The sequence below is a fragment of the Protopterus annectens genome, chromosome 6.part0 (assembly GCF_019279795.1).
Source record: "Protopterus annectens isolate FY-2018-M chromosome 6.part0, PAN1.0, whole genome shotgun sequence".
Lineage (NCBI taxonomy): Eukaryota > Metazoa > Chordata > Ceratodontiformes > Protopteridae > Protopterus > Protopterus annectens.
This window is the reverse complement of record NC_056737.1, coordinates 1,197,862,012-1,197,874,682: the sequence shown is the minus strand read 5'-3', so window position 1 is coordinate 1,197,874,682 and position 12,671 is coordinate 1,197,862,012. Positions and strand designations below refer to the sequence as shown.

General features: G+C 39.7%; 1 protein-coding gene across 1 annotated transcript in view; it reads right to left on the bottom strand.

Annotated features, from left to right (window-relative positions):
* LOC122803969 (arachidonate 12-lipoxygenase, 12R-type-like) overlaps nucleotides 1-12,671 on the bottom strand; it is a 250,347-nt gene that overhangs the window by 83,204 nt on the left and 154,472 nt on the right. Inside the window, exon 3 of the mRNA XM_044073647.1 lies at nucleotides 9,451-9,522. Coding sequence (XP_043929582.1) covers nucleotides 9,451-9,522 — 72 coding nt within the window. The remainder of the gene's footprint in view (nucleotides 1-9,450; nucleotides 9,523-12,671) is intronic.

Genomic DNA, 12,671 nt, shown 5'->3' with positions numbered 1-12,671 from the left:
ATTTTCAAGTTAAATTTTCTTATGATATTAAGTGATTTTTAAAATAAGTTATTTTTTGTGTACATTGAGGGCATTTATAAATCTATTGTAAGCACTACCGGTTTGTTAACTGGTGAAAGTACAGTTTAGGATATAAAATGTCTCTTTAAATATTTTAAACATAATTAATTGCCAGTAATAATTCTATTATTGAAAGCACATGACAGGTTTGTTTTATTTAAATATGGAGTTTCAGAACAAACCAGTACACTTGAAAAAGCCCGTTACGAACGGGCGAAAGCGCTTGTGGATTATCGTTTTTTGCTACGTGTGGTGGTACTGTGGAATAAAAGATTTGTGCATTCTTTTTTAACCTGCCTTTGGCTTCTTTTTACACTTGAATTGTTTTTCACAAGAAGTGAGTTGTACTTCAACATCCGAAGTTATTTGGGCATTTACGGAGAGTGTGGCATTTTTCCATTTTGAGGTTTTGTAAATCAAGAGGGACACTACAGATAACCAGAAGGCCTTCTTCAGTTATGTTAGCAACCTGGTCAGGATCCATCCTCTATGCCCATAGTTAGTACACAACAACACATATTTCACTGACACCACAGATATTGACAACATTGTGGCAGACAGGTTCAGTGCAGGTGTCACCCCGCCCTCTCCCCCAAAATAAGACATAGTTATCCCAGCTGACTGTAACCTCCCTGTCATCACAGATGTCCAGGTGAGAGCCACCCTCAGGACAGCAGAATACACAACATGAATGGGACCTGATGGTATCCCCAGTTGCATGCTACATAAACTCTGACAGGAGCTAAACACACATATAGAAGTGCTATGTAACACTAGCCTGACTACAGGATATGTACCTGTACACTGGCGCACAGCAGCAGTGGTTCCACTCCACGAAGGAGGTACCTCAACATACCAATACAATACAACACAGTACATTACATTACAATACAATACTATACAATATGCTATTGCCCCTGGGACTACAGCAGCGTACGGTTCTGCTACCCTGACCATTGTGACACATGTGGTGTGATGGTACCTGCTGCTGTCACACAGTTACACAGGGTGACTCATATGGCATATTACCTATCTGACTAACATTCAGCAAGGGTATGTGTGACATGTACTCATGGGGAGTCTTGCTTCTTAACACTGTGTGGTTTATTGCAGGGTATGTCTTATCTGTGGGTAGGAACTTTTACCTCCACATGTGCACTCTATTGCAGTGGCATGGATGACACACAGCAGACATTTAGGTTGTGGATGGTGTGAGGTGTTACTATGGTTGTTGGACATCTGTCATGGGTGTGCTTACATATGTAAATCCGGGAGTGGTAACCTCTATGTGGGTAGTATATGTGTACTCTGTGGTGTTGTCAGTCACTGTGCATTGGTAATGTGTTTGAGTGCATTGTCACAGTGTTGTACATGTCACTGTGTCCTTCTCCATATCTGTAGCTGTCATGTGAGGTCCATACCATGGCATCCATTATGTGGTGTGGAAGGGTACACGGACCTACATGTCCATAGCTGACACACCATGTCCGCTGACACATACCATGTGCAGGTATTCCAGGGATAGTGTGCCACTGTGAATATCATTGGGGCCACTATTGTACACATTTATGACCCTGTTCACCCCTGACACATGCAGTGATGGGCAGCCAATCACATATCTGGTGGTAACTGGTGTAGTTGATTTGGAATGTGGTATGGTACTCTGGTTTTGACACTGGTGTTCACTCCATGCCTTTGTCACCAGGCACCTGTTGCAATACATCTGTACACATGTGCCTCACTCAGAATTTATATACATTTCCCTCTCTCTCTCTCTATATATATATATGTATATATATATATATATATATATATATATATATATATATATATATATATATATATATAGATATATCTATATGTATATATATATATATATATATATATATATATGTCTGTATACATATACACATATATATATATATATATATATATATATATATATATATTGATGTACATATATTGCTATAGATGTGGAGAGGGGGGGGCACAGAGGGGGTGTGAGTGACGGAGGGGGGGGACAGGCTGTGTTGCAGGTCGTCATATACAGTCATACCTGTAGATAGTCAGATCAGTCTGTCTATGTATATGTATCTACATATATCTATATCTGTATGTGTGCATTACATAGATATGTTTGTACAATATTCTGTCTACATCTGTCTATGTATTCCTACATCTCTCTCTCTATGTATGTATACATATATGCATATCATATATATATATATATATATATATATATATATATATATATATATATATATATATATATATACACTCATACATATGTTGACATACATACGTATCCATATGTTAGACAGGTATATCAACATATTTGTATATAATGTGCTGTTCCTCTTTAAATGTTTTTAGAACTTTTAATTAATTGGTAAATTGTATAATTAAAGTGCTATTTAAGAACCCTTGTTTCTTGTAATAGAGTATTCTGATGAAGTCTTCTGACGAAAGCGGTAATAAATTGATTCTACGCTATTTGACTTGTGATTTGCCTTAGTTTGATTGTTTCCTGGCCTCTGTACTTTTGTCTTTCAACAGTGGTATTTCGTTTGGATATCAACATATTTGTCTACCATACTGTATACACACACTAACATGCTGCTAAACATACATAACTGTGAAACCTACTTTGTACAGGGCACTACAACCTACAATCAACCAACATTGATATGTGCACATAGATGCTCTCACATACAAATGTATGTACAGCCTTCACTGATAGTTGCTGTATGTCCCCTGCCCTTTACTCATCTTCATATACATATGGATACAGACCAATGACACATATGGAGGGTTCACAGTATGTAGACCTTTATAGTATTACTTTACATTACCTGTGTTTGTCACAGCTGCTTGTGTTGCCGTCTGGTTCTCTGTCCTGCTGCTCCACTTCCCAGTTGTCAGCTTTCAGGTAGCTGTTGCTGAACAATTTGTTTGTGTCTGCTTAATTGCAATTTTCTCTGTCTCTGTCTCTGTCTCTCTCTCTCTCTCTCTCTCTCTCTCTCTGTCTGTCTCTCACGTCCTTCTCAGGGTGCAATGAAAGTATTGCATGTGTGAACTGGGAGTACAGCATACTTTTGTAGGTATCTGCATATGCCCATGTGATGGCCTCTGCACCAATTGTTAGCCAGCATTTGCTAATTGCATGCAGCCAGTTGTGTACTGATTGCAGTTCTCACTGTGATTTCAGAACAGTGCTATAAAAAGGTATGTGAGATAGGTGTAGCCCTTTCAGATTTTAAGGGCAGGGACCATGCTGTTATGCTGTGGACAATGTTCTGTGAGTGTAAAGGTTGGTATCTCTCTCATATTTCCAGGTGTGTTGTAGATTAACATTCCTCCATTCATTTCTCCAGTTTCCTGTACTAACTGTGTATGTACACTGACACCTACAACTACTACTACTGTTAATGTGTGCGTGTGTGCTTTCCTTTCAGTTTTGCTTGCACTTTGTTGCTAAGGCTTCAATAGTTGCCCTTTACAGTCACTACTTGTATGCCTGTTAGGTGTCTTGACTGTAGTGTGCTGCTGTAGCTTTCCTATTTTCCATGTACATTCACACCTTGGAATGCTTGCTATATCTGCTAGGGTGTTACAGCATGCAGTGTGCTCTGGCCATGGTGTGGGCCTTGACATCTATTAGGGTATTTGAGTATGCTGCTGAGCAGGCCCCAGAGACTTTCAGGTTCATCTGTTATGTGCCTCATGGAATGGTACATATCAGTGGGGTACACCCATTAAAATGTCTGGTATGCTGCAGTTGTGACTGTGGGTTAGCATGAGCATATATATTACTACACTTTTTCTGCCATGCAAGTGATGAATACTTTCAGGACTCCATAGTTACCATTTCATGTGTTACACCTTTCTGCCTACTGTTTGTACATTTCACATGGGGTCTGTGGGGCATCCCTGTAAGTCATTCACTGTTGCTATGTCTAGGCTCTTAACTATTCAAATATGGTGGTGTCAGACCCATCATGTGTACAGATATTTGCAGGTTGTCCACATTTCTGCCTCATATTTTGGTCAATATCTCATGCACACCTTTTTCTGGCAAGTCATTCTGGGCTCAAGTCAGAATATGGTGACAAACATTCAAGTTTCAGACTGCATACCCTTCCAAACATCCCACAAAGTGCAGACCCTGTTACTCTCTGAACTGTCTGCATTTGTTGTAACATTATTTGTAATGTGTCCCTGGTTTTGGGCCTTTGCTCCACATATTTTATTACTTGGTCCAGATGTGTTCCTGTAAGAGGTTGTGGGGTATGGGCAGTGCTTATCCTGCTGTGAGTATGTGTGTGGCTTGCAAGGTGCTATAGTGACATTATTACCTACTAGCTTCCAACTAACATGGCTGTTTCTGTTCACACACTACTATTATGGAAATCCACTAGTTTTGATAGTAATTCTAAATGGCATGCTTTGTGTACTACACATCTATATTCCCTTTACATTCATTCCTACTATTGCATGATATATTTATTTTAGCACAATGTTCTTGTATAAGAGTCATGGCTTAGTGGTAAGTCATGCAGACTACTGTTTCCTGGGTTCGGGACTCACAGTGGGATTTTATTTTGCTTTTGAGCTGAGTACAGGACCTGTCAGTCAAAGTGACTAAGGCACTTTTAAGCAGTTGTAACCGGGTTAGCGCTGGTTTGCGCGGAGCTCACGCATGCGTACTGGCGGTTAGCTCCGCGCACACCCGCTTACAACTGCTTAAACGTGCTTACTCCCTCTTACACCAGCTATTTTCTTTGAAAGAAAAGAAAATGGGGAGACAGGAAAGTGGTGAAAAAGGGGTCACAAAGAGGGTAAGACAGTAGGGAAACAAGCTTGGGATGTGCAGGAGGGATGTAGGTAAGGCCAATAGCTGCCCATTTCTTCATCAGTAACAGCTGTGCATATGTATGTAATTTGGTGTGACATTTGAAACCTTCCACCCCTGAGAGAGGTGTCAGGACAACAATAATACTTGTTGTACAGCCAATTGTAATTGATAGGTTCCATGTCCAGTAGACATGTGTGCGGAATGGGCAGCTATGTATGGGGCGTAATTTTTTTGTGGGTGCAGAGTGCCCTTTTTTTTTTTTTTTCAGGTGAGAGTGGTATGTCAGGTGAAGGAAGTCGGTACAGCTGGGGAGGTAGGTTGGGTAGGTAAACAGACAAGACAAACAAGATGCATACAGGGGCGGTGTATGACACGTATGGGGGGGTTACGCAATTGACGGGGACGGAGGTTTGGATATCCAGAGCCCATGAGCCCACAGATGGCAACAGTGGAACTGATATCCCCACCCATAGGCAGTTGCCACTGTTCCTTCACTGCCCAGGACGGGGCTGTGCTGGGGGCTGTTTAGGCGGGGCAACAGGCATGCCTGTTAGTTGCACCACCCGTGCCTTGAGCTGGCATAGGGGCTTGAGAATAGAGTCCCGAATCTCCCTACGCACCACAGTTCGGACGCTATGGAGGATGAGTGGTGGTTCTCCTCCGGCCACACTTGCAGAGGGGGGGTGAGCCCCATCCCCTGCAGCGCTTCCACCCACAGGTGGCACAGGGCCACTGGAGGAGGGCCCGGATTCGGCACTAGTGCCAGGTGCACTCGCCAGCTGAGATGGGAGAGGTGGGTCCACTGGAACCCGCCTTCCCTGTCGTCCTATGTTTTGCATTATGTCATGACAGTTTGGGTTAGTGACATATAATACCATTCACAATTAGTTGTAACAGCATGCATTAGTATTCCCATTAACCAAACACCCAGATATTCACACCATTGAACAGCGTGCATAACACATGCATAATTTGAACAGAAATACACAGTCCAATAACATGCAGGGTTAATTGATGGCAACAGGCCATCAGGTGTGGATGTATGAACAGGGGAGATGCATCAACGGACATGCAAATATATATGACCCAACAGGACAAACGTCCAGGGGTGTTAATTGTGATTGCACATACCATTTTCACGTGGAATGGGTTATATGTGGTTATAGGGTGGGGTGAAGAAAGTAATATTAACACCTTCGAATAACAATACATATGCTATACATTTCTAATAGCTACAGTTATATACACACTACTGTTCTAACTACAGTTTCCTATATGATAACTGTTTCAACTTGGTGATAGGACTGTTACTGCAAAATCAATATGCATTTTATGGTTCTTCATACACATTCATATCTAGCTTTGTTCAGCTACATCATCCTGCTACATTTGCTTTATATAGCTGTAGACAAGTGTGGATGTTTGGTATATCAGACAATCATCCTATCTGCATATTGCAGACCGAAAGCAACATATCCAGATTTTGGGATACACATTCCAGATGCAGCAACACTTTGAACAGATTTTGCTGTTTGGTTTTGAATCTCACATGCATTTCATTCTGTCTTGACTGCAGTATACTTTATTCAGGGGTTATTACTACTGTATTGCTGGATTCATGACACTTTCTCACTCTCTCACTTGCTTTCATTTTACTATTCAGGATGGTACTTCTAGGCTTTATTGACATGTTTTACCAGTAGTTATTACAATCCTTTCCAGGAGTCTCACTTCTGTCATGTTTCAGTATTTCTACAGGGATATCTTTCACGCATGTGATTTCATCATCTTCTGCAGCTATACTTTTCAGCCTGCTGCAGGTTGTGTACTATTTTCTTACAGGCAGGGCATTTTTATTTCAGAATATATGTCGGACAGTTTCATTTTTAGGTTAAACTTACAGGCTGAGACACACTTTTGTAATCAAGCAATACTTGCATACACTTTCACACTGTTACTTGCAGATTTTATTCCTTACTGACTACACTGCACTCTTTTGCTGACTGTCATACTGTTATATTTTTTTACAGTTACTGGTAGTGGATTACTGACCTGCCTGGTGGCGCAACCGCACCAGCCTATCGCCATAGGCTCTGCGGTTCACAGAACGGACACCTGCAGCTGTAATATAAATGAAGTAATATTGGAATACACATATCCATAATATCAGCTAGTTTAGTTTCTTACATACATAATTAAATGTTACTTACTCAGTAGTGGGGCGTTGGTTGTTTGCCGGGCCTCCTGGATCCAAAGGTTCAGTTGGTCCTGCTTGTGTCTCTTCAGGTCCGCATGGTGGTGACAGACCTGCTCACCAGTCCTTGTAATCCCTGTGGCACTGGTGAGATCATGAGCCAACCGGTCCCACGCCTCGGCCCTGTATGCTCCCCAGAGGACCTGGTCCTGCATGAGTTGGGCCTCATGATTATGGACTAGGAGCCAGACCATGTACCTGGACTCCTCAACACCCCAGCTCTGTGCTCAAAAGCAACTACCCTCTCCTACTCCTGTCATTCTGCCTGCAGGTCAGTTCTACAATCGTTTATGCTGTGTATTCCTGCCTATGGGGCTTATATAGTCCGTTTTCCCACACATATCTGTGATTGGCCATTTTGGAATTGTATCAAATTCAGTAAACCTGCATTGTCATGCTCTAGTTTGTATTCATTCCTATATATTAGCTATTATTGCATTTAAAGGTACTGCTGTCATGGCTTAGGGGTTCTGTACCTTGACTATGGTGTATAGTATCCTGGGTTCGAACCTGGTCACTGCTTTTTATTTTTCATGACTGTCTAGACATGCTGAGGGGTGTGTCTGTGTAAAGGCAGTTTTGATATGGCTTGCTCAACGTCGCCCGTTGGTTAGCTTGTTTGCGCGGTGCGCAGCTCCGCGCAAACGGGGTACGCTGCTTTAAGCCTCATTTGGCTATCGGCACGCATATTACGCTCAGCTCAGTTAGGGGCACATAGATTTAGCATGTTAGACCACTGCTCAGCTACGGGCACTCATTTTGCGCCAGTTAAACCACTGCTCATCTATGGGCACATGCACTCACTCTGTTAAACTGTAGCTCAGCTATGAGCACATCTGGCATTTTTTCTTCTTTTGTTACCTCACATGTCTTCAATATAAATGGGCTATTTCATTACATTTTACATAACTTGTGGTTTTATGTGTACATATTTGTCAGGGACTTGTTTCCTGCTTATTTTGAAAAAAAAAATGGTGTTGTGGGGGCTTGAACCATGAATGCCTGCTCCTCAGCCAACATCTCTACCACTACGCTATTGCTTCCTGGCTTTTTTTGCATATTTAGTTCTTATATGCTTTCCCACTGACTGCTAACTGTAGCTGCGCTACGGGCACGCCCGTGCAAATGAGCGCACTCACGGTTAAACATCTTTACAATTTAAAAAAATATATAACATGTTCATTTATATATATTTTATGTTCATAGTCTGTGGGGGCATGTGTTGTGTTGTGTTTATTCACATTTCCGTGGACTCTGTTGTGGGTGTTTACTTTGGGCACTTTTACACTTCTGGGGGCGTGTCCGCTTGCAGGGCGCAGCCTATGGACACACCCCCTACTGTCTTACACAGACCGTGTTAGACTTAGGTGTGATTCAGCATGCTCTCATGAATATGCAAAGCATGCTGACATCACTCTGTTTAACTGCAGCCTCCGTGTAAGAGTTATAACTCTTACAAGGAGGCTTCGTGAATCCTGGGGAGGGTCTTTAAACCCAGCTGATGTCCATAACCCTGAAGGTGTCTATGAAATATCCCAAATGACAACTAAGCCAAAGAGTAAAAAGGCCACACAGACAAACCAATTAGTAAACCTAGCCATTTCTTAAACCTTTTGTAATAGAGGCCCATGGGATATATGCAATGACTCCTTAAGGAAATCAAATGTTTCAGCTATATGGTGTCTGAATGTCCGTGACTTTTTCTTTTTAAATCTTTATGCTGAATCTACTCCCTTACTTCCCTTCTTCTCCCTCTGTATTTCATCAAGCTTATCTCTGTCTTTAATCCTTAAGTATTGTTCTGAATGGCATACATTCCAATACCCACTTAGATGTAGGCATCTTACACCAAACTAGTCCTTATAAAACATCTCTTTGTTATTTCTATCTTTTTCTTCACAAAGACATATCTCTTGTGTTTGAAGTAAATATGTTTCTATTTTAAGAACCTTTTCTTGTCAAATACTCTGCTCTTTTTAAGCTAATAGTATAATTGCTGTCATACCATTTCACAAAGGTTTGCTGTTTCATGACCTTGTCATCATGGTTGAAAGATCTCTGTTACCTTATTTAATGTCCAAACAACTGTGTTACATATATAATTTGTTTGTTTTCCTTGCCTTGGCTTGCTGGAAATGCAATTGTTTCAGCTGTTTAGTCCAGGTTGTCCCTGAAAAAGGTGCTCAGAACAGTGCACCTACCCTTATAACAAAACATAAAATAATAATGCAGACAATACAACTAATACATTTTCCTCTTTACATAAATGAGCAATACTTACCAACGCCTTGTCTCAGCTGCTGTTGCGCTTGCAGCTCTTCTAGTTCTTTTGTACCTTCAAATGATTTCCTGGCTGCAAAAATTAATATGCAAATGTAAGTATGCATTAGTTAATATGCAAATATAAGTAATCATTAGTTAATATGCAAATGTAAGTATGCATTAGTTTAAACACAAGGCAAGAAACCATCAGTATGAGACATTGTTTAACTGGATGGTCTTTCTTAATTGCTTAATACAATCTTTTTCAAATTTGCATACATGTAATTATAAATTATTTCTTTGTTTGCATTTTGATCATGGCAGTCCTGCTGAAAGGACAATGTGCCTTTTATATCACAGATGTTATACTAACACAAATAAAAATGTGAAGCTGCCATTATCATTTTTGAACTGCAGAACATCTCAAACGTATAATACACCTATTTAAAATTACAGTATGGTTATGAATATATGTTCCCAAACAGGAAAGTTTACAGTCAGCAAAAGCATCAAAAGTTAAAAAACCAGAAAGACAAGAACAATGACATGATTAAGGTCCCTAAAATTATCTATGGCATGATCTCCCATTATAACAACAAATGGGATATAGGTTCATAGGTTAAGCATCAAAAGTTAAAAAAAAAAAACAAAAAAAACCCCAGAAAGACAGTTGTATGAAATTACACAGGTGGGTACCCCACAGCTGATACAGAGCTGGTGCAAAGAACAATGACATGATTAAGGTCCCCTAAAATTATCTATGGTATGATCTCAGTTATTCTTATTAAGGGTAATATATAATTAATGACCATGGGATGGGTAAGGCCATTATAACAACAAATGGGATATAGGTTCATAGGTTAATACTAAGCTAACTGCACTTATGCCATTTTAAGCCTAGCCAATTATCCCTTGTGAGACTCGAACCCTGCACCTTGTATTTGTAAGGCAAACACCTTAACCATTAGGCCACCCTCCCAATACAAAAAAAAAAAAAAAAGGAAATCAACTAGGCTTAAAATGGTCTGCAATGACAGCTATCCTAGCACTTACCTATGAACCTGTCAAACTGTGATAAAAATGAAGAAAAGCACAGATCTCAGTGAAGGAATCAAAGAAAGGAATCTGAAATGGGTGGCTATTACTTGGGCAATGAAAGGATCAGAGAGGCACAAAATAATAGGATTGTACCATGCCACTGCAGATCTAGAAATACTATTTAATAAATCAGTCTTAGCATGCCGAATCTCTGCTTTTTGGAAATGAGGACAGACCTAAACTACTGAACCCAGCAATCAACAGAGCAATGAGTCTAAAGTGTGTCTTCATCATAAACCAATCAGAGAATGGATGTCTATTTTATCACAAACAATGTCACTTTGACTGTGTGCACAGGTTCTGGATTTAATAACCTTTTATGAATGTGTTACATCAGCACCAGAACAAGTGTCAGAATTTCATATTGTCTAATTGGAGGTAAATAATACCTCTGATACTTTAACGTACTCTGAAATCCAAGCTAGTGAAACTCAGTATAAACTGTAGATATCAAGACAGAAACATCTACATATCAGACAAATTATTAAAAAGTAGCTCCCAGCACTGGTGTACATCAAGGTCTGAGTTGCATCATTGCTATTTTTATTGGTGATATCAAAGAAAACAAATGTCAAATAAATAAAGAAAGGGAGCCTATATAGGTAATGACATTCTCTGGTAATTGTAAAATAGAATATACAGTCACACAACAGCCTGAGTTCATTTTTATCAGAAAAACTCAACAAAAATAAATATCTATCATCGCTTTATACACCACTTCTAAACAGTTAGTTTTGGTCAAGCACTTTTTAACTTTCTGACTTTTTTAGTTTTGGTTCTAGTTTCTGATTTCGTAAGTCTCTTGTTTTTAAAACAATGTACTGTATGTTTAAATTCAATGACTTGTTAATGAATGTTGAATGTGTTTTACTGACCAAAGTAGTCACATGATGTATATTTAAACATTAGCTAAGCAAAGTTTTTTATCTGAAAAAGTTTTGCTATCTAGCTTAACGAAAAGCATTTCATACTGACATTTTGTGGAATAAAAGACTTGTTTTTGAGTTTCTTGTTAACATACGGCTCTTTTCTTGTCTTTACCACTTCTAAACATGTCTGACAGCTTTCTGGTATGGGAGGGATCAGAGTTTGATTAGTAGCCGCAATACTAGTGAAGCCAAATTGGGGGGGGGGGAGGAAGGTGACCAAGCCTGCTAGTTTCTCCCAGGTGGACAAATGGGGTACACCTCTGAAGGCAGTCAGTGCCCGTAATTTCCCCAATGGTGACCAAAGTAATGGAGCTTTTCTGAGAAGAAATGGATATTTGTAGAATTGTATCGCTCAATGGAATCGGTGATAGTTCTACACTATACTCATCCAATGCGTAACTCTCAGAAGTACCAAAAAACTGGGCATATGCATGGTGTGAGGGCTGAAGTATAAACCCAAATTTCTCACTCAGCCCTCACCCATAAGAGAAACAGATGGGCTATAAGTCTTCAGCTTCCCTCAGGAATGTCCAGACCAGTTGGCTGAAGTAATAATTAGGCTTGATGGCCAAAGCAGGGATCACAGTATGGTACTAAAGAAAAATTCTTCTGAAGATTGTCCTAAATCCAGAAATGTATTGGCTAAATAGAATCACTTAGTGATGGTCAAATATAGATACCACCATAAAGAAGATCTGATTAAAAACTTAAAAAAACTGTCACTCTTATAAATACACCCTTGGCATCTAAGAATCCCAACTTCATGATATAAGTCTGTCTGCATGTTAGGAGAAGGTAGAAAGCTACAACAAGGCATGAACAGCAAATTCTGTCTTGTCTACAAAATCAAGCTAAAATTATTATTTTACAAAGAAAAAAAGTATCTCTTGCAATGAACAACCTAAAACCACATTATCAGTAGTATAGACTGCAGTCTCACCCTTGGCTATATGTGTGTTCCTATGTATGTTTTTTCTCTTTCTCTAAATGTTTGGCATTTCTAATACCTGGACAGGAATGGATGGTATTCATAAGTCAGGGTACTATTAAAGTTCATGATATTTGTAATGTTTCAGTCTTTGAAGTTTGCCAGGACTGTTTTTATCAGCACCTGTGGTGTACTTATAATTTCCTCTTTCAAAACTAAATATGGAGTTATATGTATCTGCAACATATATAAGTGAGCTTGAAAATTATTTTTTATTAGTCCTGT